Here is a 26,134-nt window from a genome sequence, read left to right as displayed (position 1 = left end):
CACACAGATCACTATGTATACTCCATAAACAGAGGCACAAATGAGAAAAATATATCATGAATATTAGAAGCGGCAGATATCATCTGCAGAATCATATTACTGATACAGTTCACAGAGTAAAACGACCACAGCAGTTTTATTGCATTCCTAGCTTGTCCAGATGTGATAACTGGAACATAACAGCTGCTGCCTTTTTGAAGTGGTTCCAAACGTTCATGTGTCTATACCCTCAGTTTGTTGGGCAGCTGATACAGGTATTACAGAGGAGGGCAGGGAATCTGCTTTTGAGAAGCATCTGTCACAACTGTTTAGGTGCTCTCCTCTTTGGTAATAAGAGTCTAAAAGATAGGCAGAAAGAGTTACATTATAATTTAACAATAAATCTCTTGCCTTCATAACCACTGTCTGAAGAACAAGAATCAGATTGGTGTACTCTGGCGCAAGATGGCATCCCCAAATCCGCTGGATAGCTGCCTACTGATCCATCAGTCTCATCTGCACCCCAGTACTCTGTCTGATGACTGAAGATAATGCACTTCATTTTTTCCAGAGATGCAATGATCATATCTGCAACAAAGAAGTGTGCATTTTCCTGGGCACAAGAAAGGTAATGCCAATTAATACTCAGCTTATACAATCAATCAGAATAGACATGTCAGCATCTTCCTAACTTTAACAAGCCAAAAGATACTTGAAACCTTTTTTTTTTTTAAAAAAGAAAATGAGGAATTTAAAAACAAAAAGATAAAGGAGAACCAAGAAAATTCAGATCACATCTCAGCGTTAATTAGTCATATAGCTTGCATTTGTTTTTCCCTCCTAACTGTACATGTAGATAGTTAAGCATTTAATATATTCTCTTTTTTATTTGTTTTAAGGTGTAGTCTCAAGATTTCAACATAAATCTGTGCAATATGGCTTAACTTCTGGCATGCAAATTTACTAGGATTTTTAATTGAAGAGTTGGGTACGTGTATACTTTAGTATGCATATTACATTTTGAAGTGGTGTGCTTTAATAACACTCTAGGATCTTCAGATGATGGATGAATCTCAAGTGCAAAAGAACTTTTTAAACATTACAGAAATTCGGCCAGGGAGATAACTGCCCCATTTTATAGGCAGGGAAGTAGAAGTGCAAGATGACAGGACTGGCTCAGTCACAGAAAGTCTGTGACAGGGCGAGACTTGGAGGCCAGATCCTCTGCCTCCCACTATGTGTTAACCACAAGGTAATTATTTGCTCACCTGTATGCATCTTGAGGTCTCCTGGCAAAGCCCCAAGCTTAAAAATCCATGTGGAGCCCCAAACCCACAAGTTTTGAATGCAAAATAGATGGTTTGCTTAAAAAAAATGAAAAGAAAGAAAAGAAAAGAGGAGGGGCAGGGAGGCCTTTATGCTTGAAAAACAGGACAGTTATGATTCATGGTATCCTCTACAGCAGGGGTTGCCAACTTGTGGCACATATGCCACAGGAAGCCTGTGTGTGCGGCACATGGCAAATTAGGCCAGGGATAGTCAGCACAGTGGTGGATTGGGCAGGGAGCAGAAAGCAGAGCACTAAGGCAGGGAGCACAGGGTAGAAGCAGAAAAGTACAGAGGCAGAATATGCAGGGAGGGAACAAAAAGCAGAGCAGCATTTGGGCAAAGGAAGGGTAGCGCTTAAGGAGGATGCAGGCTAAATTTGCAGGATGCCTTGCAAAAAAGGTTGGCCCTCGCTGCTCTACAGCACTGTGTAAGAAGCAGGAGGGGGAAGTAACAATCATTTTGTTACGTTGAAGAATACATTCTCCTTTACGACAAAACAGAACAAAATGTTTCCCTAGTACTACAGGACCTGATGCAATGGTTCAAAAGGCTGCATGGGTGAAGAAAACTATTTTAAACCGAATATTGTCTAATTAAGTATCACTGGTTGGCTTAACAATTTCTCCACATAAAACATTCAGTAAGCTTTGGAATATGTTACTAACAAAAGGGAGAGAGTATTAAAACAGTTATTGGGGGGCATGGAGGAACAGAGACAATGACACAACACCACTAAGGACAAAATCCTCCTACCCAGAAGACTCAGAAAATCTGTATTATGTTGTTAGTGCCTGATCTTTGGGAGATTAAAAAGCATTGGCACCGCAAACCAATGATACCTAAATGATACCCAAGAACTTGTCTGCAAGAGCTTCTTTTGCATCAAGATGGTAAACGCCACAAGGACTTTCAGCAAAGACTAGCATAGTGAAAAACTTAAGCAAACCTGCTTTCTGCTCTCACCCCTCTCATCCCCATCTTCACACTACACACTGGGCACCTTACTCTATAAAAGTGGCCCAGTTCACCTTTGTCTATTGTGACTAGGAAAACTGGAGAAGATTCAAAGCCCTAATCCATCATTTACCTCATCTCCCTTCTGGAGAGGATTGCAACCTACAGTATGTATGAAATACCTTTGTCTAGTCTAGTTTTAGAGCTCACCAGTTTTTACTACTTCCAATAAGAGACTACTCCACAGTCTAATAAGTGTGTCACACTGGTTGTTACTTTCTTCCCATTCAGCATGGCTGAGCTTTTTTGATCTTCTCTCCAAGAAGTGGTGCTGCCTACTCAGAGTACAGGACTGTGATTCTGAAGACAGGTCCTATTCTTAGTTTTTCCACTGGTCTGCTGGGCAAGTCACGTAATCTCTGTGATTTAGTATCCTGATAGATTAAAAGAGGGCAATGACCCCCTTTAGGAAGGGATTTTAGATCTAATGATGTAAGGAGTAAAATAAAAAGCTAGGTAGTACTGTTCTGAGTTCTGATCAGCGCATATACATCCATCGTTCACACTGAGCTAGCTGGAACTAAAACGCCAAGGTCTAGTACAATCGCTGCGGTAAGCAAACCTGATCACCTCTCTTTGTTCCATAATGTAATACTTCCATGCATACGACTCAACAAAAAAGAAACATTTTTCCTGACCAATAGCTAATAGGGCTGTGCGAAACAACACCATTTTGTTTTGATTTCCATTTCAGTGTTTCAAAGGGACAATGTTTTGTTTCGTTTCGTTTCGAAGCACTGTTCCGTTTCATTGAAATTGTTCACTCATAGGCTATAATGGGGAATCATGAAAATGCCTAAATCACTGTAATTTCTTGCCTGATTAAGATGAAAATTGCAGGGATGGTAGCCCCTTCTGCAGCCAGGAAGCCTGCCAAGTTTCAAGGAGATAGGTGCAGAGGTTGCTGGAAAACTGCATCTCAAACAGTTGAAAGGAGAACTCGTATCACTTGCCAACAGTGGCAGCCTCCTGTCATCCCACATGCAGATGTGGGGGCTTGCATCCCCGGGAGGGCTGCAGGGATGTGCTGGACTCCTCCTGGGGGTGCAGGACCCCAGATCTGTGCGCAGGATAACAGGAGGCCACCACTGCTTCCTGGAACCCACCCGCGCCCTGGTCACAGCCTACACTCAGTCGGGAAGACTGCTGCTGCCACTGGCCCCAGGCAGTGATGGTAGCCTCCTGTCATTCTATGCACAGATATGGGGGCCCGCGCCCCTGGGACTCCTCTCAGGGGGCGCAGGGCCCCGGATCTGCACATGGAATGATAGCAGGCTGCCGCTGCCGGCTAGGACCAGTGCTGAAGCCAAGCAAACCTGGCTTTGAAACTCAGAACGTTTTGAAATGTTTCAAGGGCCCTTGTTTCGAAGCCTTTTATTTTGTTTTCATTCCATTGTTTCAAGCTTGAAACACATCAAAACAGCTTCAAAACGAAACACCCGGCGAAATTTCGCACAGCCCTAACAGCTAGCCCCCTAATCTCAGTCTCTGACTTTGCCCTTCTTACTCTCTGCAACTCTTTTGAATTTGATGTTAATAGTATTGAACACCTCCACTAGACCAAAGTGAGATATTAAAACCAAATTTAACACTACCACTGTAAATAATTCAGTGCAGTATCTTGCCATCTTTATCCTGCAGTTACAGACAACCAGTTTGCAGTGTAAGCCTATTTGAATTCCAGTTAAATTTTATGAGCATATCGTATGCTTCACATAATTCCAGATATTACAATTCATATATTCTTGCCTTTCATTTTGTAATTCAATTATAGCAATCAAGTATTTTTTCTGCTTGAAAAAGAGTAGCTAGTGCTTTATGACACTAAAAGCACAAAAATTGAACACAAAACAAACAAAATAAAAAAAATAACAGTGCAAAATACTTTAATGTAAAATTTAAACTATTGAACTCAAAGAACATGTTTGCAATGAAAAAGGGAACATTAGGAAGGACAAAGGAAAAATGTGTAGATGAGAAAAATACCAGAAGCCCTAGGTTGATTTTTTTTTTTTTTTTTTTTTTTAATTATCAGGTGAACATCTGTACACAAGGAAATAAAAAAAAAAAACCAACAAAAAGTTGTAAAGTTTAATTTGGTCATGATTCAAAATTTATTCTTCTAGAACTGACCAGATGGAATTGTCTATGGAGATTCAACAACTATCAGGACTAATTATTCACAAATGCACTATAATACAATGGATCGAAATGTGTAACATCCTTACCTTTTCCACATCTGCAGGAAGCATGAAGATATCACGCAAGGGACAGTTCAAGGAAGTAGTTCTTGTGTTCAAAGATGAAGTTGTATTTGTAGACACTGCAATAAGTATTGTTAGTTTCCTTGCAGTGCCAAGGATTTAACAAACAGTTTCCAGAAAATAAATAAATGCAGTAAGTGGTTTTATGCTTGCCCAAGCTGTTCTTTTGAAAATGTAGACTATATTGAAAGTTATCCCAGCAACCAGAAGGGAAAGAATGTGAATATAGCAGCACATAGCTGTTTGAGACATTAAATTTTGTTGAGACATTTTACAATTTTGTTTGTAATTAAATTTGCTAAGAAAATACCAATTTTTGTCAATCTGTTACACTCGCTGCCAGACTTGCATGACACCAAACAACTATGACAAGAGGAGCATGGGCCTGAGCAGCTGAGGAAAGCCACAGACAGTAGAGCCATTTCTATCCCTGCAACATGGTGCTCACAGTTAGCGAGTAAAAAATACACTGCATCAAGACTGGAAAAATAAAATTGTAACAGCAAAACATACATTTTGGTGCAAGCTCCTCTAACACAGTGGTTGTTTCATGTGGATGCTGGAGGTTTTGGTGTTTTTGCTGGGAAGGGAGGTGGAGGGAGCAGAAACTGCATGTAGTTTTCCATACATTATGACCCATTTCTGTCCCCTTAACACATGATAGCATAGGTAGTAATTCAATATTCCACTTGTTCCAGTGCATCAACTACAGCTTCCTTTATTATGATGTTCACTGCCAGCTCCATTACATATGGAAAACAAAATCCTTTCCTTTCAGCACCACTAACGCACAGCATACATCTACTTCTTCATAGGCTTTCAACACCACACCATACCCCCAAACCTTTCTTAATTCTTGCTGAACTCAGAGATGCAGCACTCATTAGAAGGAGCTGCCTCATGTTCATATTCAAATCTCTAAAAACCACTATCACCAGAGATTAGCTACTGTTAATGATGAGATAAAAAGGCAATGGGAAGAAAAGAAATAGTAGGGTTGGAGTGTTGTTGTAGTAGTGATGGTGCAGGAAGTATATGAAAAGGCAAGGATTTTTGTGATAGCTTTTACTGGGCCAACTGTGAAGTTGGGACAGCTATTGGACAAGCTTTCTGATATAAATCTAAGATGACAGAGGAAAACATGAAAGGCTGTGCTTATCACCTGGACTACACTGTATATTTCATTACAGCACTCAGCACATTTTGGGTGCTGCCACAATATAAAAATGCAATGCAATATGCAAATAGCTGCCCTATAAAACAATAAATAAATAACATGTTTTCTGCTTAAATTCTGATCCATGAAAAGATTCAGAAACCACATGACAATAAATTATAGATGTTAAGCTAATCACCACAGGACTTTTCCTGACTATTGTAAGCACCCCTACTTGCTAAAAAGTTTTGTTATGCCATATTGAATATTTTCAGAAATAGAACTAGTTAGCTGGTGCTATGCTAGTGTGCTGGGGGGGGGGGGGGGGGGGGGCGGGAAGCCTTTTTGTTAAAGCATTATTAATATCTAGATCCGGATTATCATTTAAGAAATAAAATCTGCTCTGCAAAATTCCAACACAATAAGTTTACTACAATCTCATCTGAAAAGCAGTGAATGGACAATACACAAGTGCCAGAAACACTCACACCTCAAGTACTCAAAGCCCAGCATTTTTGCCAGGCAACATAACATACAGAACTCAGCTTCTTCATATAAATGAGAATATAATTGATCTGGCCACATAACCTTTCTTTTAGGCTACATCCTAAACAGTACAGGATGCAGACAAACTCAGAAGTTTCACGTCATGTTTTTAAAGCCAATTTAAATCTAAATGTTCATTTTCTTTATTGCTTATCCATAGGAACTGCTTTCATCTTTTACTGGAAGGAAGTTTAATGGCAGTAAAAATTTTCGATTTAGTGTTTTCTAATCAAATGTACTTTTGTACTAACAAGACAACATTTCTACTGTGAAGCTGCAGGTCTGCGTAAAGAATGAAAAACTGAGAGCACAGAGAAGAAATATGGATGGAGATTGATGGATCCCCCCCACAAACACTGGAGAGAAGTAACACGTTCTGTGGGCATGTTGATAAGAGATGATGCAAATCCGAACCGGGCCCGGGCCTGCTTAGCTTCCCAGATCACAGCAGTCAGCCCCGTCTGGCCCCTAAAGCAAAGACCAAAACTCAGGGCTAGAGGTCTTTAAAAAGGAAATAAAATGAAAAAGGAAAGAAACATATTTTGAAAAATTAAAAGCAGAGGAGATAGAAAGAGGCTAGAGATCTATTTAAATTTAAAGACAAATTAGGACTTTTAGCAGAAGACTATTCTAACCTCCCCTCTTCATGTTTCTATAAGAGGACTTCATATTCCCATCCAAAAGTAGTGAGATTTGGATAAGGGGATTAAAACAGAAGGAAAAAACCTCCCTCCTCCCCACCCCACACCCCAAGAATACCTGTACCAAGTAACAGAATCCCTGAATATTCCTCTACAAATGTGCCACCTCAGAAAAATATTATCAAAACCTTTGATCACTTAACCTGTTCAAAGGGACTAAAATTCTAAAATAATTTAGCAGATAAAAATAAGGCTACTGAAAATATCTGCAACGAAGCACTGAACATACCATTTCAGGATTAGCCAAATGAGCTAGCCCTGGTCTGTAGTTGCCACCGACAGGCCTAATCAGGTAAAGGCATGGAAGGACAGTTTTGTGCCAACTCACAATGTCAGCAGGGCAGTTGCATATAAAACCTGCATGAAGGAGTTGGTTGGGATCTGGTAGCAGCACACGGCAAGCTGTGTCACACAAAACCATCTGGTTTCTTCCTAAGCTCAGGCCTCACCCCACACCCACCCAAGAAAAGCAGCACCCATTAGGATGCTACTCATCTGGAACCAAAGATCAGGTAATACAAAATTCAGCCAGAAAGTTGCCTGGCAAAGGTGGAAATGTACATTTCAAATAAAACTGTTCAGGGAGCCTTGGAGAGTTATGTTACAGTAGCTCTGTTAAAAAAACCCAACAGGCATTATTGATAAATCCTTAGAAATAATTTCACAGTGAATTTGTTTCAATTTAAAACACTGGGACTAGCTTTTGGAGTGTGCACACATACTTAAGGACAAGGAGGAAATAAGAAAGGGGGAGCTCGTTTTTAAGTAGTCATCCAGCTGACAGTTAGCCAACTGCCAGCCAGGAGATAATCCAAGTCATCCATCTGCCCCCAACCCCAAAAGCAAGCATCTCATTCTTGCATTTCAGTTCCCTGCTTCCCTCCAGCGCCCCCATCCTTCTGCCTCATTACAGAGCAATGCCATTGTCACTACTATAAGACAACTACCCAGGCATCTGCTGGGAAGAGCAGTCAGCCAGGTCTGACTGCTCACGCAGGTTCCTAGCTGAGTTACAGGACCTCCACCTAACCCAGGAGGTGCGCAGTCCCACCAGGGGAAAGGCCTTGTTGGACCTGGTCCTGGCCACAGGCAACGACCTGGTGAGGGGACTGTGGGTGTTTGACCACCTGGGCGATAGCAACCATCGCCTACTGGAATTCACCATCCAGCACAGGGTGTCAAAGGCCTGCAGCAAGGCAGCAGCCCTGGACTTCAGAAGGGTGGATTTCATTGAGCTAAGGAGTCTAGCTCGGGGGCACTGAGGTCCCGGAGGGGAGGGGAGTTGGGAGTCCAAGAAGAGTGGTCATTCCTTAAGGAGACGATCCTCCAAGCCCAAAGCGTGACAATCCCCATGCGGATCAAAAGGGGGCAAGAGTCCTCAAAAGCCCCCATGGTTCACCAAAAGCTTCCATGAATGCCTCAAAGCGAAAAAAGAGGTGTACACCCAATGGAAGGGAGGGGCCATCACCAAGGAGGATTGGCTCCTTGGCTCGAGACTGTAGGGGGACTGTAAGGAAGGCTAAGGCAGACACGGAACTGGGACTAGCAACCCGGAAAAAGATAACAAGAAGTCCTTTTTTAAATACATAGGGGGTAAAAAGAAGGTTCCAAATAATGTGGGGCCTCTGCGGGACATGCTTGTTAATCTGGTGGTCGCACCAGATGACAAAGCTCATCTCTGTAACAGATTCTTTGCTTCAATTTTCTGAGCAGGGAGAGGGACATCCCCCCCACTGGGATCCCAGACGGACCCAGGGGAGGTGCGGCCAGGCCCAGGGTCAGTGAGGACCTAGTCAGGGAACTTCTGGAGGGACTAGATGTGTTCAAATCAGCAGATCCGGACGATCTCCACCCCAGAGTGCTTAGGGAACTGGAAGAGGTCATTGCAGGACCCCTGGCACAGCTTTATGAGCACTCATGGTGCTCTGGCGAGATGCCCAACAACTGGCAAAGGGCCAATGTGGTCCCCATTTTCAAAAAAGGAAGGAAAGAAGACCCAGGAAACTATAGGCCCATTAGTCTTACCTTGGTCCTGGGGAAGCTCTTTGAGAAAAGTATCCAGGAGCACATCTGCAAGGGGCCAGAAGGGGAGTTTATGCTTAGGGGCAATCAACAAGGGTTCATTAGAGGCAGGTCCTGTCAGACCAACCTGGTGGTCTTCTATGACCAGGTCACAAGAGCCTTGGACGCAGGTCTCGCAGTGGACATAGTCTTCCTGGACTTTAGAAAGGCCTTCAACACTGTCTCTCACCCCATCCTCATTAAAAAATAAGGCATCTGTGGTGTCAGTGCTCCCACAGTCAGATGGGTCGCAAACTGGCTGGAGGGCCGCACCCAGAGAGTGGTGGTGGACAGGTCATTTTTGACCTGGAGGGATGTGGGCAGTGGGGTTCCCCAGGGCTTGGTCCTCGGGCCCGAACTGTTCAATATCTTCATCAGCGATTTGGACAAGGGGGTAAAAAGCACCTTGTTCAAGTTCCTGGATGCCACCAAGATGTGGAGAGATATGAGCACACTAGAAGAGAGGGACAGGCTGCAACTAGATCTTGACAGGTTACAGAGGCGGGCAGATGAGAATAGGATGGGTTTCAATACTGACAAGTTGCACCTGGGGAGGAAGAACCAGCAGCATACCTACAGGCTGGGGAACTCCCTTCTCGTCAGCACAGAGGCAGAAAAGGATCCTGGAATCACTGTTGATCCCAAGATGAACATGGGCCGCCAATGTAGGGACATGGTCAGGAAAGCTAACCGCACCTTATCATGCATCCATAGATGCATCACGAGCAGGTCTAAGGAGGTGATCCTCCCCCTCTATGCGACACTGGTCAAGCTACAGTTGGAGTACTGCATCCAGTTCTGCGCGCCGCACTTCAGGAGGGACGTGGCCAGCATCGAAAGGGTCCAGAGGAGGGCCACTCACGTGATTAGGGGGCAGCAGGGCAGGCCCTACGAGGAGAGGCTATGGGACCTGAACCTGTTCAGCCTCCACAAAAGAAGGCTGAGAGGGGATCTGGTGGCCGCCTATAAACTTGCCAAGGGGGACCAGCAACCCTAGGCAGTCTATTCCAAAGCTTGTGCCTCTACAGTTAAGAATTTTTTCCTAATGGATAACCCCAGGCTCCCTTGTTGCAGTTTAAGTCCAGTGTTTTTTGTTCTATCCCCAGTGGTCACAAAAAAAAAGTTCTTAACTTTCTTATTTTCAGCAACAAATTTACAGATTTGAAAACTTGCATCATCTTTCTTTAGTCCTCTCTATACTAAAACAATTCATTCTTTCAGTCACATTTTCTTGACTTTCAACTATTTTTGTGCTGTTCTGCTGCTGTCCTCCAGACTCTCCAATGAATTACTTCACAGGTAAACAGAAGTGTGACGTGTAATACATTAAAGAAAAATGTGGTAGTTTTAGGTAAACAGTATGATAGTGTTGATTCCCATTCAGTCTGTGATCCACTAGGACTCTCAGATCCCAGCCAGTCGCTACTGATGTTTGCATTAATGTAGCTGCTTATTCCTAAGCAGATAATTTTGCTCTTGTCCTTTATTAAATTGCATCCTATTTATTGTAAACCAATTCTCTATTTTGTCATCCAACTGACTGATCTATCATTTAACCCAGGGGTGGGCAAAATGCGGCCCGGGGGCCGGATGCAGCCCACTAGGCCATTCTATCCGGCCCGTAGAGCCCCTAAAAAATTTAGAAAATTAATTAATCGGACCTGGGCTGCCTGTCACGCGGCCCTCAATGGCTTGTCTAAACTCAGCAAGCAGCCCTCTGTCCAAAATAATTGCCCACCCCTGATTTAACCTCTCCTAGACTGGACACCTACTGAGGGCAAGCTGGTTTTCCAACACAAAACGGTGGTCAGCAGGATCAAAGTCATCATTTGACAACATGGCATCCTCTGTACAATAAGACCCCAGCACCTGTGAAGTTTATTTAGAGGCCCATGGTTTACAGCAAGGATATTTTCAAGCAGTTGCTTCTTTGTTAAGTCACCTTTTCCCTTCAGAACCCATTCAAGCATTTGCTTTCCAAGGGGCTATTGTCCTAGCCAGCATCATTATTCACACAGACTCAATGGAGACTTGTGGCATGTCTCGTATTTGCCAGAAGACCAGGAAATTACAGCCAAGATAATAGTACTTAAACACATGCATTTCGGTTCCTGCCAGTGTCTGGAGATTTGGGCAGCATTTCAGGATTAAGCTACCCTAACCTGCGTGACTGGCTGAACTTAGCTACAAACATGGGTGTAACTTGTTTCTAACCACATCTATACTGGGCAGATCCAGATATATTGTCCTGGTTCAGTGAACAGAATAACTAACAGAAGGAACCAACCAATATCACTGCCATATCAGAAAACCACTTTAACAGCATCCCAAGAAACAAAGCTACTGCTAGGCTCCATGATCCTGCACTTGTACCTGCCTTCTGATTACTTCCTACAGGATCAAGAAGTTGGACATGCTACAACTGGAAATGACGTTAGGCATTTACAGATAGGAACGACTAGCTTCTTGGAGATGTAGATATAGTTTCACCACTCAAATCAATGCTCAGAGATCTACTGTTGACAAAGGGGGAGGTGGGAAGAGTGTCTCCCCTTTTCACTTGCATGATGTGGGCAAACTGACAACCTCTGCTTGCTTTTACATTATAAAACTTTTTCCTGGATGACTGAGGACTTAGAAAAATATGACACCAAACACCTATCAAGTGAACCCCAAATTTAGAAGTGGGGAATGATTTTTACTCTCACTACTAATTTTTAGTCATGGTAACATCTACTCAACTTGAAATAGCTGACAAATTACTGGACAAAACATCGCTAGTAAAGATTTGATACCTCTGGTGTCTTGTTTAGTAACTGAAGACCACATCCACAACCTCACAAAGTCAACACAAACCCTTCCACTGAATTTTGGCAGGCTGCGGAGCAGGCACAAGTGAACTCTCACCCCACTTCTCTGGGTCCTCGAAGGTAGATGCTCAACAGAACTGTATGAGAGGCTTGCTTGAGGTTCCCAAAATGTACATACAAGATGAATTTTTAAAAAGAGAAAAAAATCCTTGTATTCCAAACTTTAATTACCTTTCAGAGAAAGGGAACAGGGTGCAACCCTCCATTTCCCACCACTTGCTAGTCTCCGTTAAATATAGAGAAGGTAAATCATCATCATATTTAATTTAAGATGGCAGAGAAAAGATCCAACTCAGATCAGGCCCCACTATGCTGACCACACTACAAAACACATGAGGTATAATTGTTGCCTCCAAAAAGCTCTCTTTTAGGAGAGCGACACACATAACATGGGAGGGGAAACACAGAGAGCTGAGGTAACTTGTCCAAAGTGAAAAAGGAGAATGCTGGTATGACCACTAGTTCAGTCCTGTCCAGTCAGCTTGCTGTCACCCCAACATTACTTGCTCTGTACCTTGGTAATAGAGGACTTGTTTTTGCATCAGTGACTGCCTGGTCCTATACTTTTTACTTGACTACAGAGAAAAACAAAAATTGAAGTGAAGGTTAGCAATGTTGCTGATATTAGGTTTAGAACAAACCTAATATCAGCCAAAAATGCCACCAAAAAAGCCAGTCTTTGATCCTGTTGCTTGTGGTGTCACAAACAGCAGTCAGTAAAAACAGAGATAACTAAGGTCTTCACTATAACCACCAATGAAGGCAGTACCAGAGAACAAGCCAACTTCAGTTTAGTCAAGCAAATTTAGCAAGCAGATCTGAGTGCACCCACACTCAAAAGCTCTTCAGTGGCAGCAGAAACCTCCACTCTACCAACAGAGTTATTCCTCCTTTCCCAGGCAGAGTAAGGCTTCTGCATGTACCAACAGCTTCATGGAGCAGCTTCTCAGTGCTGGAAGAACTTCTGGCCACCAGATGAGGTAAGCATGGGCATACAGACCTAAGCTACACCAGGTCCCACAAGCAACAGAGGCATCCTTCTTGCAAACTTGAACAGTGTCCACCCCAGGGGTTTTCTATCATACCTACATCAGCTACAAGGATGTGCTCTTTGCATATCCTCAACTGACACAGCTTTATTTTGTAATATAGACGGGGGTTAGAATATATACTCTGAACACAGTATTTGCCTTTGTGTTCTCAAAAGATTGTAATACAGCAATGTTAAATTTCTATAATCTGAAGGAAGTGGATTAAAAGTGAAGAGCTATTGGTACAAATTAGGAGACCATCCCTTTGCTTGCACCTGGAAGGCACCAGATACCTCAGACTTCCTCTACAGAAGAAAGAAGGCCAAGCTTCGAAATGGGCTGATTTTGCAGTCAGAATCAGGGAAACCTTCCCTCTACCTTTCCTTCAACTAGTGTCAAACAACTTCCACGTACTTCCCCCTCCATCATGTCAACAAATCATTAGCTAAAGAGATCTCTAAGATTTACTCTGTTTTTAACATATGGGAAATCCTGAGATAAGGTAAAAGTAGGGATGCACCAATAAAGATTTTCTTGGCTGATACCGATGACCGATTATTAACCAGACATTTCAGCCAATACCAATCTGATAGCCAATTTACAGGAACGCAGCCCAGCAGCTCAGAGAGCAGCCTTCTGCCCACAAGTCTGTGGTGGGGAAGGGGTGGGGCGAGGGCTGGAGTAGGGCAAGGGCAGTGGTAGATGTTGTCAAGCCAGGGAAGTGAATGTGACCCTGAAGGTGGTTTATCCAGGGGACACCGGGGGCTTGGGAGAGGAGAATGGCTCCCTACTGCTGCATTCACCCCCAGGGAAGACATATGACCCCTCAGATTTGTGCATGGGGTGAGGGAGGACTTGTCCACTACAGGCTGGGGTGGGGCAGCTGGTGGCACTGGGGGGGGGCTACAAGGTGAGCTATAGCCACCCCAAAATTCCCTGTAGCCACCCTGTACCCCCCCTCCCAGTGCCACTGCCACCCACCCCACCCCTGCCTGCTCAAAACCCTGCCCTGGCCCAGAACCCCTGCTGGGAAGAGGCTGGTGCAGTCCCTGGCCCTAAGCCCACAGCAGGCAGCCCACCCTCACCCCACACACAAGTCTGGGGGAGGCACATGTCCCCCATGCCTCCCCCAGGCGTGCATGCAGCACTGGGAAGCCTCTCCCCATCCCAGCCCCCCCCCAGTGAGCTGCCTGAGGCTCCATCCTGCTCCCAGGGTTGCATTCACCACCCTGGCTGGGCAGCGCCTGCCCCTGCCCCACTCCCTTCCTCATTGTGAGGGCCTCAATCTGCCCTCCCCATGCCCCTTCACTCCCGCCCTGCCCTTCCCCCCCACTCTCCCACAGACTTACCAGCAAGAGACTCCTCTCTTTAGCTGCTGGACTGCATTCCTGGCCATGCGCATGCACGCGGCATTTATTGGTAACAATATTGGCTACACCGGCCAAAAAAAGCTGATTGCTGATAATGTTAGACTTTCCTTTCATCGGTGCTATTCCGATACATCGATGCACCTCTAGATAAAAGTCAGGTAGTAGTCTTTCTGGTTAGAGTATCTGTATTGTTTGAGGCCCATGAATTCTTCCCTTCTACTAGTGATTCTGAGCTAAATATTCCCATAGCAAGAAAAAGCCAGAGACCCTCATGAAGGCAGCTTTCAGTGTGTCACCGATTGTTTGGATGCCCGAGAAAACCCATTCTTAATTTTTTTATTCTTCCTCCTTTCCTGTCCCCCATTCCAACTGAGAACATTTGCATAGTCATTTATAATCACTACAGTGAGACCACATCAGCTATAGATTTCTATCTATCAGTGCTATAGAAGTCTCAAAGAAGAAACACTTTGTAAGTGATTACATGAGGGTTACCTTGCTGCTCAGAGGGTTCCAGTTGAGAAAAGTTATGGAAGGTCTTGCTAGTCTCATCCCTGAGTGGCCTGGGCTCCAATGTCTCATAGCTGTCAGTAGGTTCCAACAGCTTATTAGCAGTTGAATCTGGACAGATTGTAATAACAGTCAAAGGTTGCTCTACTGGACTTGAATAATTTGTATGTTCTTTTTCTGAACATGAAGTAACAGAGTTCACCAGTGATGTGACAGTGCTTCCAGCTAATGTCACCTCGGTAACGCAGTTGTTTTTTGGGGGAAACTGTTCCAAATGGGTTAAGTTATTCTGAGAGGAAGTGATGAGACTTCTACCAGTAAATGAACAAGATGACGACCCCAGTGAAGACTTAGAAGAACTGCACTGTGTATTATCCCAAAACGCCTGGTGCCTTGTAAACCTAATGTCAGTTTGTATACATGCAACCTTGCAATGTGTATAATCAGCATCACTGTCATCATTATAATCCCCATCACTACTCTCCTCGCAGCATTCCATATCGCTGTCTGGATGCTCTGCTCTCTGCAACGCTGTTTCCTCTGGCAGTGAAGAAGGTTTAGAACCAGATGCGTTTAGAACGGACACAAGAATGTCTTTGATTGCTGCAGTACTATCTGGGTATGATCCAAAATTCCCTGCATGCCCAATTACGGCTGGCCTTGAGTATTCATCTGTTCAGAAGGAAGCGGGGAAAAAGGGAAAGGGGAAAAGAATCAATAGTTTAAGAAGTCATCCAAAAAAAACACCACCACCACCAAACTTGGTTATGAGAGAAAGAGAAAATGCTATGGGGATCAAAAATACTAAATCAAGCTCCCCTCCCGCCCACTAGCTCTTCCATTGAAACATTAAGATTACTGTCCCCTGCAACAAGAAAGCATTTCTGTGGTTAATAAGATCACAGATAATAAGTGAATAATGTGGTAAACCAGAGCACATACAATTTAACATTTTAAAATTATTGTTGACAGACAGCATGCTCCCACATATCATTTCCCCCAAAAGGTGAATGAGGTACAAAACAAGAAAGCATAGTCCCCCCCACACCCAAGCAACTTTCCTCAGTCCTGTGGTTTCCTTTTCTCCATGGTTTTGTCTTATTGCAAATTAAAAAAAAAAAAAAAATCCTTTAAAACAGAACCACTGCCTGTCTTTCTAGCACAGCACAGACTGCTGGAAAAAAGACATAGGCTCCTACAAGTCCTAACATTTCTATTAATTTCAGTCATACAAAAAAATTAGAACTCTTGGTTCCAAAATGATACCTTTTACTACTACACTCCTGTTAATTTCAGTGACATTTCTTTGAAGCGTGACATACTGGAACTACAGGAGTGCTTATATATGATATTACCATCAATCCCAGTTTGTGAATGTAAAGGAAAGCTATATGCAAAACATGCAATTAATGCCTGGAATTAAGAACTGTATTCCATGAATTCTGGCACAATAGAAATCACTTAAGTTTCAAAGAACTACTTGAAATGACATTTGAATTCAACCATAAGAGCCTTCAAGAACAGGAGACAACAGATGTTTCATTTCTTACATTATCTCCTGCATTAAGTTAAGAACAGAAAAAAGCAAGCCAGACAGAAGGACCACTGCAAAAGGCAGGGAGGAGGGGATCAAGAGCCTTATATCACTGTGCAGAAAGAGAACAGGAAGTGCTAGAATCTATGCTTAAAAGCTTTACTGGCATAGTTAGATCAGTTTGGGGGAATACCCTCCCCTCCCACCACACACCCAACATACTCATGATGTTGCTTGTGTCAGCTGCATTGCTTGGAGGCGGGTGGGAAGGAAGGGGGTTATTTGTATAGCTTTGCCAGCAAACTGTTTTACATACAAGCAAGCTCCCATACTCACCTGTAGGACTTTGAAAGGATCTGAGTAGCCTGCCAGGAAAGATCCCATTAAAATAAAAATAAAAGGTGGTAACCACACAAGCTAGAAAATGTTAACGTCTGCAAGTGTTTTAAGTAACTACACTTATATTCCTTAGCACTGCAAGAGTCGGTTTTACATTTACATTTGTTGAGCCTGCATACAAACAGCAGCGAGGACCATGCTGAAATTCTTATGAGAAATTACTTTTAAATTATAAAATGTGATAGGATCCATTGCGAAAGAAAAGCAAACTGGATGTGCGTAGTGTTCTTACAGGGGTGCGTTCCCTTTCATAGAGAAAAGAGAAGAGTACTCCCCTTAAAGCATCTGGTTTGTATTCCTGTTAAATTCCTGCATTAGCCTGCTATATACAACATGGAAAGAAAACCCTGGATTCCCATGCCCACTGACACCTTTATAAAGGCAATGGAAAATGTTATACATCCCACACAATATGCATTTGTCTGAACTGCAAGAATGACTTTAGAGCATAAGAACTGTCATTTACTGGGTCAGACCATAGGTCTATCAAGCCCAGCATCCTGTGTCACACAGCAGCACAGAGCAGATACTAAAAGGGAGAGGGAACTGGGTATGACCAGCATCCCCTTTTTCTCTCACTTGCAGCCTCCAGCATTTAAAGTCTAGGAAGTTCTGATTCAAAAGCTGTATCCCTAACTCCTACACTCAATAGCTAATGATGCACCTTTCCTCCAAAAATTTGTCCAATCCCTTTTTGAATCTGGCTATACTGTCAGTTGCACAACATCTGGTGGCAATAAATCCAACACTTTAATGACATGCTGTATGAGAAAAAATATCCTTGTGTTTAGTTTTAAAGTTGCTACCTCCTAGTTTCACATTGTGACCCCTAGTTTTGTATTGAGAGAGTAAGTAATAAATTCCTATTTACTTTCTTCTCACCATTTAGTATTTTGTAAACCATTATGTTCTGCATCTAGCTTCTCTTTTCTAAACTGAATAAACATAGCCCCGTTAGTCTCACCTCATATAGAAGACCCTTCATACCAGTAATCATCCTTATTGCCCTTCTCTGGACCTTCTCTAGTTCTTCTATATCCTTTGAAGTGTGAAGACCAGAACTGAGCACTGCATTCAAAGTGTGGATCCACCATAGATTTATAAAGGGGCATAATTGCAGTCACTTTTCTCAACCAGGGGTTCTCCAACTGCCCCCTCTCAGCAACCAACTTTATGCCCACTGCTACTGTTGGTAGCTCCAGAGAAGACAACAGCTGGCAAGGACAGGAAGAGAGGGCACCAATAACTGGCTCTCTCTAGCATTCAGCTCAACCAATTTATATTCCGACCTTACACTATCTTACCTATGGTTTCAGAATATGCCTCCTAAATTGCTAGACAAAAAGGAGCCAAAATGATTCTGACTACATTATCCAGAATGGCAGGAATATCTTACAGGCAGCCTGAATAGAGAACTGTAGTGGACAGAATGCCCCTGTAGAAATCAAATGTGTGCCAGGATTTCACAGTAGTAACTAACTTGCATCAAAGCTTAAAGTTAAATAAAAATCTTAAATCAAACATGTTTTTCAAATAGCAGGTATAACAACACAAGCACAACAGTATGCATTAGTCAACCGCTGTTTATTACTCAATCAAAGTACAAGACCTGTTGCTTCAGCACAAAGCTTAGGCAAAAACCACCATCATTTATTCAGTGAAGAGGCTAGTCAAGAGGTTGAGATGGAGAAAATTACTTATCAGACTTCAGATGACTAACAGGATACTTGCCCACTTCTTTAAGACAGATGCATTAGATTGTAAAATTCTAAGAAAAGATGCAAATAAGATTTGTTTCCAGTACAGCGGGGACTTTTTGGGTTCAGGAGGAATGCCAAGCACCACAGGTGGAACAGTGTCAAGACTTTGAGACCTCTGTCTAGAAGTTGTCTCACTGGACATTATCAAGGTAACAAATCTCAACGACAGAGCAACAAATCTCACTAAGGCTAATTCCTCTGGGAGCTAGGTGTTTCAACTGTGCCAGATGACAGGGATTAGTAATTTTGGGCACCAAAGTAAAATATCATGCACATTGCTCAGCCCATAATCCTGGACCTTGTAAAGGCAAGTGTGCAATAAGCACATCTGAAACGGATTACAAACAAACAATCTCCCCCACCACACATGCCACTAATGAACACATGTATTAACTGAGCCCACGGCATTCGAGAGCTATGTACTAGTTATTTATGCTTTCAGTGGCATACATTCAAAAATTAAAGCCAGGTCTACACTATGCTACAGTATAGCCACCACAGCCACATCAGTAATTTATAAACAACATCAGCGTACCAGCAAAAGTCCCAATACAGAAACAGCTGTACCTATAAAACTGCTTTTCCACAAATAACTTGTTTTCTTAAGATGAGGATGCAGGAATAAGCTACATTGGCAAAACTGAATACACCCATACCAGCCAAGTGTTCTAGTTCAGGCCTGGTTTAAGAAGTCTGAAGGCAAATGTCATTTAACACACAACACTGCCGTATTTCCCAAAAATGTCAAAAGGTGACAGCTGTAAGAATATGTTGTAATGGCCTGTCACCTCTTGCCTCTAACACAAATATAATCCTTCATATCCAGCACATGCAAGGGGGGTGGAGGGCAGAGGGATGGAAGGGAAGGGAGGCTGAAGAGTCAAGACAACATTCTCCCACACCAAACTCTTTTGCCCCTCTCCCATTGCTAAGTCCATCCTGCCACACTCCATGCTCAAACATCTGCTTCCACTTCTCCTGCACTGTGAGCATTTCTGGCAGAAATCCCTTGACCACATGACCTTCTTCTACTACAGAATTGTCTCTTCCTGCTTCACAGCTTCTTGGTTGAACAGCTCTACTTCTTCAACTTAACTGAATATCACCTCTACCATCCCTTTGACTCCCTCCTGAAACCAGTTCTTCCTCCCCTCTCTTGATACCCAGGAACTTTCCAATTTCTTTTCAGATAAAAATATAAAGACAAGCCTCCTCCTCACAACTCTCTCATGGATGCCAGAGTTTCATGTCTGTTCATGTTCTTTAATCCCTTCACTTGCTCAGAGATCCCTTTCCTGGTCTGCTTAACCTCTCACTCTGGTTCATTCTTCAAATACAAGCATGCTTTTGTCTCTCCAGCCCTTGCTGCCAGGCATGCAAAATTAACCACCTATCCTCCTGCTTCAAGCTCTCCTTTACTGTGCCTTCAGACAGATTGACAATATTTTGGCTGATGGTGTACTAAAGTCACTGACAATCAATCATTCAGAACAATATAATCTCATTGTTTCCCCAAACTGTCTGTATCCATCCGTTGTCTCTCATCTTATGCTTAAAATGGAAATTCCCACTTGGGCAAGGACATTCTTGGGCAAGGATATTCTCTTCTCTCCTTGTATTTGTATAGCACCACCGGACTGCTGTTCAATGGCTACAAAGTGATACAAATAACAAACAACTCTTGTCTTGTGAGAGATTCAAAGCTTTGTCCTTCTTTTCCCATGTACCTACCCATAAAAGTTAAAGGTTCTACTTAGACAACATTATTTGCTTAAATAATTTGATTGGACAGGCACATTTTTTAAAAACTTGACTTACTAATGAATCCAACCCATAAAATAAAAAGACTGAATATTCCAAAATATAGCCAATCCCCCAAAACACCCACAAAGATGCTAATACTTAGATGCTAGCCAGGTGTGGCTCAAAATAAAGCCCCTCTCTTGTCCTGGAACAAGCTTAAAAAAAAAAAAATCAGACATATTACTTAAAGCTGTTACCAGGAATATTAACTGTTATTGAAAAGGTAAAATATGCAAAATTAAGCTCACAAGTGATTTGTCTTTCTAGTCTCCCAAAATCTACAAAGTTACTGCTTACATGAATAAAGGTTTAATGCATTACAGTCAAATAGCAGATGCCATTCAGATTATTTGAGAGGAAGGTCATTTACTCTGAACACTGAAATTGTTGGTCTGGCCAAAATGATATTCTTTTATAAAGCAAGTACGTACACAACTACCTTTCAATTTGAAGAGGTAATTTCTTACTGTTGCATTTCAAATAAGTGAAATTCCAGCTCTAATCAGTTAGTTTTACGTTATTTTGAAAAAAGTAGTAAACATCTTTACAGTTTGTATTAACATGTTAAACAGTACACCATTTAAACAGCAATTCAGGTTAGATTTTAGTAAAGAGGGGGAGAAGACTATTACTAAACTAAGAGGCATACCTGGAAGAACTGAAATTTGAGGTGTTTGAGCAAGGCAGCTAGTCCTTAGTGGGGCAATCTTTGCAGGATCTGATGAAAGTGTTGACTCTGTAACAGCTACCTTGTGGCTTTCCTTGATCAACTAAAACAAACACACACACAAACCTGTTAATTATGGAGCCCTGTTGGATGAGCAATGCACAAAAGAGTTATTGTATGCTCCTGAAAAAGACAGAGTTTAGGCCATTTTCTCCTACAATGTATGTCTATCTTTTACACCTGCCATCTTACACCTGAATTACTAATTCACACAGTAATTTTTTATTTCTACAGCCCGACTTTACCAGACTTGATCCAAAGTTGTGATCCAAAAACCTCTATTTAGAATCTACCTGACACTGGCATCTCCTGGGCCTCAAATTTCTCTTCACCTTGAGTTTTATTTCTGGGTGTATGCAGACCTACCCTAGTCTAACCAGCTGTATACCTAAATCTCATATAAGCCTAAATAGATCCAGAAAATAGCTGTAACCATCCCTTTAAGGAACACAACTGGTAGCTATATACAGAGTATGCCTAAAACAGAAACAGAATTGGAAATAAAGCAGCTACACATGCATCTTTTTAACAACATAGACACAGGAGAACAAGATGGTGATACCCACCTGTTATATAATATCCTAGGACCAAGACCTCCTACTTCCCAAGTGCTCTAACCACTACTCACCTGTAATTATACATAAACACTACCTAGAACAGGAACCTAAACCCAGGTCCCCCCCTTTCCCATGTGAATACGCTCATCACTAGGCTATAGTCATGCCCCCACTTTATACTCTCTTATCCAAACCCCAAACGACTCTTGCATCCTTTTCTGTCCAGCAGCCCAATTTGAACCTCAGCCCCGCCTATAACCGGATAGTTAAAGCATTCTCCTAGTAGGTTAGAAATATGGGTCATTCCCCTCAGCCTCCTACTTGCTGGTTGACTGTTCTAATTAGCAAAACTACCACTATCATAGGTAAGGTGGATACCATCACCTCAGACTCATTCTACTCCAGCAGTATTTTAAAGGAGAAGAATGACTTGCAATTGGGTCTTGCGAACAACAGATGCAGACCATACCCTAAGTAAAGGATCTGAGGTTCTAGAACCCAAGTAGACAGAGGCACCTGCCTGCAGCCCTAACTCAGGGGCCTAAGCTGCGTAGTATTTCTTGTTAACTAGCTCTAGGCAGCCCCTCACTCAGCACGCAGGAATTTTCCATTGCCTTTCTGAGATACCTACGATGCACTGCGCAGGGAGTTTAAGTGCTTCATTCTGGAGTTTGGATTTTATTCTGGGGACCAGGTGCCCAAGATATTTGTTAGATACAGCCCTCATGTTCAAGTCATAACAGCATACTAATGAAGGAGAGACCGCTATATTTTTTGCACCTCACCCATGTACTTGCTAATACTGCTTTATTATCTTACATTGGTGGGGGTGGGGAGGCAGGAGTTTCTACATGTGGGAAGAAGAAAGCTTATTTTCTCATAACAGTGATACCTACTATTAAGATACACAATTAACTTTATCATTAGGAGTAGCACCAATTCAATGGGACTGCTTAGTCAGAGTTAAGCAAGGTGTCTAAATTTTGCAGAATCGGGTCCTTGTTTTGCATTGAATTAAAATACTTAAACATATTGATATAAAACTTAAGTTTACCTAGAAAAGAAATGGGAAGAAGTGCAACTTTATGGAAGGGAGGTCACCCTTTATATTTTATAGTGATTAATGGCTGGAGCACTTGCTCACAATGTGGAAGATCAGGGTAAGGCTGAGCTTCAGGGTTTTTCTGGATCTCAGTTTTAGACTTAATTCCCCATCTTTTTTTTTGCTTGCATTCTTTATTGGATCTAACTTAAATCTCCTTTGGCCCATGGAAAGTAGAGGTGCCCAAATAAGAAATGAATAGGTATTTCCATTTTAGCTGAATAACAGGGCTTCAGGACAAGAGTGTTATGGTATGCTTAAAGTTTTTAGTATTCTATTATCTCAAATTTTAGGAACATATTCTGTTAAACATCCAGTTTTGTTTGCATTATTCCCAGCAGCACATTTTAAGAATAAATATTCCCAAACATGCAAATATTAATACATATCAATTAGTTCAACAGTACTTAAAAGAGTGCATATATTTAATAACTGTTCAGTTTGATGAAAAACTTGTTTCGGGTAGTTATTGCTAATCAGTTTTGTAGTAAATCAGCTCCATCTCTTAGGACAGCAGAATTCTAACAACTGCTCAAATCAATACCACAACTTCCTGCAATTAATTTAATAATCAGTGTAAATATCATAGTTCAGTCTTCTAAGACTCTTTACTCCAAGAAGCTTCCTGTAAAATTTTTATCATAAGCAACCACTGTTCTGAGAATTCGGATAAGAGAATTAAGTTTACTTTCAAAATGACTCCCATTACAGCAATCTATTTTGAGTTTTGGAAGAATTTAGAAAGGAAGCTCTTGAAAAAGTTTGATCATTGCGAAGTACTTTAATTCAAGGGACTTACTTAAAGCTAGTGTCCAAACCTACAAAAAAAAAAAAACCAACACCACAAAGCCCTCGCCTGTTTTCAAATAACTTAGGCTTTTCCCTGACACAAGTTATACATTTGGTTTTGATTTTTTTCCCCCAAAGTCAAAGTTTATTATGACAACAATAGCACATTAAGGTTACTGGATTTGCCATAACCACTACGAACTAAAAGCTAAACAATCTTTCTAAAAAGGATCACTTTCAGTTAACAAGAAACAAAGAAAGAATATACTGCTTTACCTTTTGAGAACTAGCTTGTTTGAAAACCTGTGTTCTGTTGCAGCTGGTTAGGATTACAGCATGAAGAGACATGATGGGAAAATCATTTTTTTTTTTTTTTAAACAACCTGGAAATAATTGAGAAAAGGTGATAATGATTACTAAATCAACTGTGCCTTTAAATTCAAATATGCATTTATCAAGTATTAGTTTCCACACCTTTAAATGCCTATTTTACAAAGAGGCAGGCAGGTTTTTTTGAGTAAGTGTGATATCTTTTTTTAGACCAACTGAAAGTTTCTGTAATATGCTTTATTGTCTTTTTATAATGAAAGAAAAAGCTGTGTACTGATAATGGACATAAGAACCTCTCGAAATAGCAGCAATTAATGCTGTTACTACTTCTCTGATGCCAATTTTGTGAACCCATAGAGAGCTCTGTGGGCTGGATGACACAGCCCTGCAGCCTGGAGTCATGTCCACAAGACAGATATTGAGTACCATTGCAATACTGTGTAGTTTGTCTGAGATAAGCTTTTTACATGTAAGTATTTAACTTTCAGGCCTTCTGGTTCTTGCTTCATGAAATGCTTTGAAAAGTATATATATAAGAACCTGCATGGCCTAAAAGACAGGAGAGAAAAGTGCCCCGCCCCCCCAGTTTGAAAGGACTATATATAGATATACAGTATAAAGTTTCTGGGACCAGGGTCATAAAAGAAAAGAAAAGAAAAGAAAAGAAAAGAAGACAAACTTGCAAAAACCCTCTTGGTATGGTTGGACAGCTTGAAAATGGTCACTCTCTGTCTTTTTAAAACAAAGAGGGCTAGATTGAGCTCTGGTAAAAAGCAGAAGTATTTACATTTACACCAACATGAGTACACAGATGTGCAGGAAATGTTTATAACAAAATGGAAAATATGCAAACTGAAAATTCACAGATTTCATTATGCAGCGCAAAGATTACTAGGGGTACAAGCCTGCCATTTTTCCCATGCTAAGTAACACCATATTTCCATGTGTAGTCAAACGCAAGTCAACAGGATTCCTTGTCATCTGACTAATGGTGACAGAATTAGGCCCTTCTGTTTTATGTGAATTTGTTTACTAAAATTGAAACTAAACTGAGTGAAGGACCTTACAAAACTTTAACGTGTCCTTTTTCCCCCCAGCCAAGTTTCCCCCCAAATCTAGTAGTGTTGTAACAGCTGTGGTTTTGAGGGTGTGCAAGATGATCTGTGAAGTGAATCAGTCTCTCTTATTGGAAATGACTGGAAGAGGTACTCAACAAGCTATAAGGCACAAGATGTCCTTCCTCAGTCTGAATAAGACTTCAGTTATCCCTTCACCTTGTGGCATCAGAGTACCTGAAATGACCAGGAAGAAAGCTGCTGCTTAGCACGTTTGGGGAAGAGGCTTTCTTTTCTTCCCATTAAACCATGTAAGCACTCAGAGGATGGCAACAGTTGGCATGCTGCTCAGGGAAAAAATTAACCAGTAGATCAAATTTATCAGAAACACATACTTAACCAGAAAATGATGTGAAACGGGAGGAGAAATTGTTTACTTGCCCTGGAAACTGCTTAACAGGAACAGATCCCAGGAACATGGGGCCCTGCTACACGTTCAGATTCAAGCAAGAGAGAAACCATCTATGGAGTTGTTGCACATTTTCAAGCTCTCACTTGTTGGCTCTTTTTCTAGCTAATGGGTCATTTTTACAGTGGGAGACCTACTTGGCACGTGTGACCAGTCCCAATTTTATTGCGCACTTCCCCAGTGAATTGTGTAACAACTACTTTGCACGTGTGGCTGGTCTTACTTGGCACATGTGGCCCATCTAAATTTATGGCATGATGCCCCACTGGCAAACTGTGCAATTACTTTGCGCTTGTGGCCACTGACTTCACACGTGCGGCCAGTCTAAATTTACAGCACACTTCACCAGTGAGTCACAGGGAAACTACTCAGCCCATGTGGCTGGTCTACATTTTGGGCACGCTTCACCTGTGAGTTGTGTAAGCTACCTTGCACATGTGGCCGGTCTACAGTTATGGCGCGCAGCACCAGCGACTTGTGTGGCGACTCCTGGATGCGGGCACCCGGTCTAAACTTATGGCGCGCTCCAGCAAGGTGCCTGACAGCGACGTGGCACGTGCGGCCAGTCTACACGTACAGCGCGCGTCCCCGGGCCCCAGGGGATTTGGCACTCGTGGCTGGTCTTATTTTCACCCGCCCCTATTTATAGTGGCCACCTGTGCAATAAATGTGACGTGCCGCAGCCACGGCTTCACAGGCCTGCAGCAAAAGCCACGGGGTGCCTCCCCGGGGAGAAAACCTTCACCCCCGCCCCCCCACGCCTGACGCACCACGCCCA

At 42.3% G+C, this 26,134-nt stretch overlaps 1 protein-coding gene across 4 annotated transcripts in view; it reads right to left on the bottom strand.

Annotated features, from left to right (window-relative positions):
• RUBCNL (RUN and cysteine rich domain containing beclin 1 interacting protein like) overlaps positions 1-26,134 on the bottom strand; it is a 35,398-nt gene that overhangs the window by 8,799 nt on the left and 465 nt on the right. For 2 of the 4 annotated variants that reach the window (XM_006032961.3, XM_025214729.1), the window contains exons 2-6: positions 23,779-23,885; positions 20,977-21,097; positions 14,817-15,503; positions 4,551-4,645; positions 391-592 (exon numbers count right to left, since the gene is read on the bottom strand). In XM_006032961.3, coding sequence (XP_006033023.2) covers positions 391-592; positions 4,551-4,645; positions 14,817-15,503; positions 20,977-21,097; positions 23,779-23,885 — 1,212 coding nt within the window. Of the gene's footprint in view, positions 1-390; positions 593-4,550; positions 4,646-14,816; positions 15,504-20,976; positions 21,098-21,347; positions 21,417-23,778; positions 23,886-26,134 lie in introns of those variants that run through there. The other 2 variants (XM_025214731.1, XM_025214730.1) reach the window with 2 other exon arrangements.

Source organism: Alligator sinensis, unplaced genomic scaffold, assembly GCF_000455745.1.
Source record: "Alligator sinensis unplaced genomic scaffold, ASM45574v1 scaffold1219_1, whole genome shotgun sequence".
In the NCBI taxonomy this organism is placed as follows: Eukaryota; Metazoa; Chordata; order Crocodylia; family Alligatoridae; genus Alligator; species Alligator sinensis.
This window is presented reverse-complemented; position numbering and strand designations above follow the sequence as displayed.